We start from the raw sequence: 7,125 nt of genomic DNA on the forward strand, positions 1-7,125 counted from the left end.
CTTCCAGCTTCTCCACCCTGCTTTTGGAAGCATGTGGGGCCTAGCCACAGGGAATCCCTCAGCTTTGCTATGACAGAAGTGGGAAGACCTTTCGGTCAGGCATTTGTCTGTACTAGGTGCCACATTTTCCTTAGAAAGCAGAGAAGAAGCAAGGCCAAGCAGTCAGCCTTCCTGAGTTCAAATCTTGACTTCTTCACTTCCTGGCTGCTTGAGCTTGAGCAAGTCATTTAACCTCTTTAAGCTTCATTTATTCATCTATATAGTGAGCTTTAACAGTAGTACCTAGGTCATAGGGTTTTCATAAGAATCAAAGAGATGATCTGTGTAAAGTACCCAGCACATGTCAGTTGCTATTATTATGTCCATCTACTCTCAATTAGAGCGTAAAGGTCCATAATCAATTGACAGCACAGAAGACCTACATTCCAAATCACTGTCAGATACTATAACCTCACATTGACAGCAAATGCTGGAGTGTCCCAGGCGTCACTTCTTGAATCTCCCCTATTTTCCTTCATATTCTCTCTAGCTTTTCTCATCCGAACACATGGCCTAATCCATTCTGTATACTGATGACTCCCAAATGTAAATCTCCAATCCAGAACTCTCCCCTAAATTCCAGACCAAATATCCGGCTGCCTACTTAGATGTCTAACGGAGGTCTCAAACCCAACATGTCCCAAACAATACTGTCCCCAAACCTGCTTCTTCTTCTTCTGTCTTCCTCGTCTCAGTGAATGGTAGCACAGTTCTCCCCCTGCTCAGGTTAGGAACCCGGTGTCGTCCTTGATGCCTCCCTTTTCAGCAAGTCCTGGCAGTCTGCATTCAAGATCTATCCAGCATTCTACCACTCATGGCCACCCACACTGCTCCGTCAGTCCAGCACCTTCACCTCCTTATTGCAGTGGCCTCCTCATTAGCCTGCCTGTTGCCCCTCTTGCCCCATCCCCCATTCAGTCTGTCCTCAAGACAAAAACCCGAGTAACCTTGTTAAAATGTAAGTTGGATCACATCACTTCCCAACTGTTGATTGGCCTTCATCTTACTTTTCAGTCTTTACCATAACATATGTGGCTTTATATGATCTCCCTCATGTCCCTCTAACCTCATCTCCACCATTCTCCCACTCGTTTACTCCAGTCCAGCCACAGTGGCCTCGTCCCTGTCATTAGAACATGCCAAGGCCTGGAATGCTCGCACCAAGATGTCTACTTGGCTAGCCCCCACTTAATCCAGGTCTTTACTTGAAAGTCACTTTCTCCGAGGACTTCTCTGGCTAACCTATGTAGACTTTTAACCCAACCCCCTTAACACTCCATAGCCCCCTTTCCCACTCTATTATGTCTGCTTGGCACTTGTCACCATCCCACATAGTTTATACTGCATTATACCTGTTGACTTTTTTGCCTGTCTCCTTTATGCAAATGTGAGCTCCTGGTGATTGGAGCTTTTGTCTCTATTTTTATCTCAAGCTCTGAGAACAGTACTTGGCACATGGTAGGTCTCAATAAATATTTATTGAATGAATAAGCCATTATCTACCTCAAGTTCAGCTAAAAGGAACAGAATATATCATGCACTCCTTTAGACACTTGCAAAATTTCCCCAGAAATTAAGCTAGATCAGAAAGGCTAGGCATCTATAAGGATAACAGTAGTACTTGTCATTTATTGATCCCTTAGTACGTACCCGGAACTGTGCTAGGCATGTAAGTAGCACAATGAGTCACAGAGAGATTAGGAAATGTACTGAAAATCACACAGCTAAAAGGCTGCGCCATTCATGTGGTCCCCAGAATGTTCCTTTGTCTGGATCTGCTTTGTGCTGAGGCTGTCAGGCTGTGGGGGGACCATGGAGGAAGCAGCCCTGTGAACCTCATCATTCTGACTAAAGTACAGATGCTTTTGAGAAAACCACAGGAGAAACTTCTTTCTGCTTTTAGTATTTCCCTGCATCTGAGAATGTAGTTGGCTTTTTGACTTTTATATGACACTGAGAATTGTGTCAGTGATGAGCATTCCCTTTTCTTACTTGACACTACAAAACTTAAAGCTGGGGTCCACCCTGCCCCCACGCCCGCCAATATATATCAGACTTCGGGATGTGAATTTAACACATTTTCTTTTGACCTTCTCGTGACCTTTCTTACGGTACTTTCTGCCTCTTGTAAGTTTCTTTGAACCTCTTTGAGAATAAGGCAGGGTGCGAGTACGTAAGCGTCCTGTCCATGTTTTCATGCCTTGTGTGGCTGACTCTTCTAATCATCATTTAGGAAGTGGAAGCACAGCTGGAGGAAATGAAGAAGAAATCAGAGAATGAAATAAAGCAGCTGGAAGAAGAGAAAGCAGCCCTAAATGTGAAGCTCCAGAATTCTCTGCTTGAGGTACGTCCCCCATCAACACAGTGCTCGGGGGCGATGGCTCTGGGCCCTGGCAGTTTCTGATTAGCTGAGGTGCCAAGAATCTCAGGAAACTGCCCTGACCTCCTTACGTTCAGCATCCTTGGAGAGAAAAAGGACTTCAGCCCGACAAGAAGCCTGTCTCTGGAGACATAAATTTAGCTGCAAGTAACAGAGAGCCTGATTTATGGAGGTTTAACAAAGAGGCGTTTAATGTCTCACATAAAAGAAGGAGGCGGGAGGCTGCTGGTGTTGATTCTGTGGCTGAAAGATGTCAGGCCTGGGAAATCTGCGATTCTCTTGGTCTCAGTTTCTCCCGGGCTGCTTCTCCCTTTTGTGGGCGTTAGACAATTTTGCCTTAGCAGGCTGTTTCCTTTATCAGAAAAAAATATTAAAAATTATATTTTATGACTGCATTGGTATAAAAATGAACGTAGCCAGGCTGTATTTTTTTCCTTATGATTTTAAAAGAAATTATAACATTTTCATGACCCTAAAAGTATTGTGAGCCCTAGGCACTGTGCCTGCTGCATCTAATGGAGAAGTCAGCTCAGATTTCCCCCAGGCTTTGAAAATGTCTATCGCCCACTCCGGTTGTCACGTCCAGATTTAAACCAGGGAGGGGCAGTGCTGACCAGGTCAGCCCACTTCATCAGGAAATCAAAAGCATTCACAGAAACCCCAGCTGACTCCTACTCCCATTGGGAATATCTGTGTCAGCCTGAGAAGGCAAGGATTTAGCTGTCAGGCCTCCACGGTGGAGGCAGGCAAGGGAGGAAGGGGTAGGGAGTGGATGTGGACCAGCCAAACAGCCGATTTTGCTACATGGACCCACCTGTCTAGATCACACAGATATCGGTTAAGTTCGCATATTCCGCATCTTGGCAGCCCGGGGTTGCCTGGTTCGAATCCTGGGTGCGGATATGACACCACTTGGAACCCATGCTGTGGTAGGTGTCCCACATATAAAGTAGAGGAAGATGGGCATGGATGTTAGCTCAGGGCCAGTCTTCCTCAGCAAAAAAAAAAAAAAAAAAAGAGAGAGAGAGAAGGACTGGCAGTAGTTAGCTCAGGGCTAATCTTCCTCAAAAAAAGAGAAAAAAGGTTTAAAAGAGCTGTTGACCATGTTACTGGGGAGAAGAACTAGTGGAAGAGGCTGGAACCAGGGTTCATTCTTGAGCCTGATTAGACCAAAAATATGTAAAGAGGCTTCCTTGCTTCTCCGGCCCTCCGTCACCCTCCAGGTGAGCCCTCCATCTCCCACGCCCTCAGGAGCCCATGAAATTGGTTCCTCAGCCCTGGCCAAACATCAGAGCTTCCTGGGGAACTTTGAAAAACACAGAGGCCATGTGCAAGACGGTGTTGATTGTTTCAGAATACATATAATGGAGTTCAGTCTAGACACATACATGAGTAGGATACAACCAAATTTGAACCGGTGGCTGTTTCTGGAAGGGAGCAAGGTCAGTGGATCAGGGAGAACCATAGGGGCTGCAAATGTATTTGTGGTGTCTTCTTTCTTCAGCTGAGTGATGAGTATCCACATTATGTTTTTCTTTAATCGTTTTTCATTTTTTTAAAAAAAATGTGAGCATGCTGTGCATTAGACTTGATATATCAGGGGCTCTAGAGGGGAGGTCTCAATGGAAAGTCTCTGCTGTTGAGGCTTCTGTCCGTCTCAGCCCAAAGTGGGCTGCACAGCAAAGAAGCCCCCTTCTCCATCCCTCCCTCCCACTCTCCCTACTTGCCCTCGTTTCTCCCCCCGTGTTAAGCCGTGCTGCCAATCTTCATGTTGGACCTGGTCCACTTAGGGAGGCTCCACATCTGTGTGTGGGACCAGCTCAGTTGTTCTTCTGACTTGAGACACCTGGGCCATCACCTGACTATGTCTCTGAATGCCCCTTAGAACGCCTCTCTACAAATGAGTGGTGAGCCTTTGTTGAGCACTTATGCTAGTTAAGATACTGTCTAAGCAGTTTACATGTAATAGCTTTTAATCCTCACCTACCGTATAAGGTAGGTACTATTATTGTCTCTGGTTTACAAATGAGAAAACTGAGGCTCAGAGAAGGTAAATCACTTCCTCAAAATCACAGAAGTAATAGGTAGCAGATCCGGGATCCAAACCCAGCTGATGCAGTTCTAAAGACCCCACTCCTAACTGCTGTGCTAGTGCTGCCTCTAGTACAGCATGCTGCCTCTTTGATGACTAAGGGTCATTCAGGACCTGAGTGATCATTCAGGAGCAGAGCGTCTACAGACGGTTTGGCATGACCCAGAGGTTGACCATGGACAAAGTGCCTCAGGCCTGCTCTTCCTCCTCCATTACTTCTGCTGCCTTAATGGTGTGATTATCCATCCTCCTGCTTACCAAAGTTAGGAATGCAAGAGTTACCCTTAACCACACCCTCCCCTCCTGCTCTCCCATCCTCACCCAGAGTCCCCACCCTGCCTCACCACCGCATCCAATCAGTCGTCAAGTCCTGTGGGTCCTAACAGTTAAACCTCTGGGTTCCGTCTCTTCTCTTTATCCCATTGCCTTGGTCAAGACCCTCAGAATGGCTCACCTAGACTCTTCTCTTTTTTTTACCTACTTATAGTTGTTACCTAAACAATTGCACAGGCCTCATTTGAATATTTCATAAGCCTTAGCACGATGCAATGTAAGTGGTTTCATAATCTTTAAATGTTTCTTCTTAAATATTCATTTTGTAAAGCTGAGAAGACATTCTGATGAAGCCCTTCTTCTGTGGTGTCGCCTAGAGTCTTGCAAGAGCCTTGTCTTATATCTTCCTGCCTCCACCTTGTCCCTAAGCCAGCTAATTCCAGAACTAGCATTCTCAAACCCAAATCTGCTCAAGGCCATGCTCCTCCTTCCCTAAAATCTTTAATTCTCATATTTTTCACAATTTGGCCCCAACCTAACTTGCCACCGCTACCTCCCAGGACTCTGCCCTGTTCTGTCCACACCTTCATGTTGGGCCCCCCAAGATGGAACCTTCCTTCAGACCTCACACACGTCCTACCCTCCTCCACCATTGCACCTGCTGTTCCTGCTGCCTGGAATGCCTTTTCCTGCCCTTGCCACTGACGGACTCCTATTCATCCTTCAGTGCCCCTATAGCTGCCTTGGACTCCCCTGGGCAGAGTTTATTGCTGTAAATTCTCTGCGGTAGTACCTTTCTCATAGTAGTGGTAGTGAGGATTAAAAAGAGTTAATACCGTAAAATGCTCAGTTAGGTCTATGCCTGGCACCAAGCAAACACACCATTAATGGTGCTATTATTATTTTGTACATATGTCTACTAAATGTTGCTTATAAACATATATCTATGTCTTCTGTAAGATGACAGCTCCTCGAAGGCAAGGACCTTTATTATCTTACCATCTTGCTCTTCCTCTCTCCCTTTCCCCTCTCTCCTCATCCCCTAAAGAGTATTAGGTTTTCCACACAGGTTCGTTAGCAATGTCTGAGTTTCCTTTATGGTCATTGGCCTTGTTCTCAGAGTCCAGAGCAGGGAAGCCAGTCTATTTCATTGATGCTCCACAATTAGTTGCTTAATAATCATCATCATGCTTAAGGCTGTACAATTTAATAACATCTTCTAGCCACTCTTTCATTTTATTGGCATAATTCTTAGATATTTGTTCCTTTTCTTTACCAACTAATTCTTTTTAAAAAAAAGAGATAGAGGGGCTGGCCCAGAGGTGTAGTGGTTAAGTTCATGCCCTCCACTTCGGCAACCCAGGGTTTGCCGGTTCGGATCCTGGGTGTGGACATGGCACCGATTGGCAAGCCATGCTGTGGTGGGCGTCCCACCTATAAAGTAGAGGAAGATGGGCACAGATGTTAGCTTAGGGCCAATGTTCCTCAGCAAAAAGAGGAGGATTGACAGCAGATGTTAGCTGAAGGCCAATCTTCCTCAAAAAAAAAAAAAAAGAGGAAAGAAATAGAGTGGCCTTCCAGGAATGGTATGAAAGCCAATGAAAACCACTCTACAGCTCTAGTATAAATGTACATATGTAAATAATTTAAAGGAAAGTGTAGAATACTATAATCTATTTCTAGAAAGAGTAGGCAAGTAGCTAATTAGAAATGGCCTTTCCAGAAGCGTGTTTGGAATTTGTCTAATGAGGCACTGTCCCCAGAGCTGACTGACCCAAAAGAGTGGATTCTCAGATTAATGACCACATCTGGGAGAAAGGACTTTGTTTCATGGACAAGTGTTTCTGTTCTTCTGTTTTAGGTTTTAAGGCTGGAAGAATTTATCCAACAGAATAAGGTACATGCCCAAGGAGGCAAGGAAAGGCCCCAGGAATTGGACTGCCAGCACTGCAGCATTTTAGAGACCCAGGTAACCTCTAGACTTTCTGCTTTAATTAAGGATATTTCTCTTCTCGGTTTCAGCACTTTGGCATCCCCAGCGACACACGCTGACATCAATGGGCTCTCTTATTTCTCCACTCAGAGCTGCTAAAACGCCTCACACACACACAAAAATCACCACAAAATCCATTTGCAAAAACCACATAGAAAATAGAGCTCTGAGAAATTATCCGAGGGGTTTGAAAAAGAACGAGGCTTGTCAGATGAATCCTCTCTGCCTCTCTGAGAGCAGCCTGCTTGGGGTACTGGGGCACTGGCTGGAGCAGGGCCTTTGGTCCTGCCCAGGATGACACATAGCAGTCATAATAATGCCCCTTGCCGCCTCCCTCCATATCCGGGT

At 45.5% G+C, this 7,125-nt stretch overlaps 1 protein-coding gene across 2 annotated transcripts in view; it reads left to right on the top strand.

Annotated features, from left to right (window-relative positions):
- FAM184B (family with sequence similarity 184 member B) overlaps nucleotides 1-7,125 on the top strand; it is a 136,432-nt gene that overhangs the window by 84,022 nt on the left and 45,285 nt on the right. For both annotated transcript variants that reach the window (XM_070262571.1, XM_023638309.2), the window contains 2 exons: nucleotides 2,273-2,383; nucleotides 6,646-6,753. In XM_070262571.1, coding sequence (XP_070118672.1) covers nucleotides 2,273-2,383; nucleotides 6,646-6,753 — 219 coding nt within the window. The remainder of the gene's footprint in view (nucleotides 1-2,272; nucleotides 2,384-6,645; nucleotides 6,754-7,125) is intronic.

The sequence above is a fragment of the Equus caballus genome, chromosome 3 (genome assembly GCF_041296265.1).
Source record: "Equus caballus isolate H_3958 breed thoroughbred chromosome 3, TB-T2T, whole genome shotgun sequence".
NCBI classification, from domain to species: Eukaryota; Metazoa; Chordata; class Mammalia; order Perissodactyla; family Equidae; genus Equus; species Equus caballus.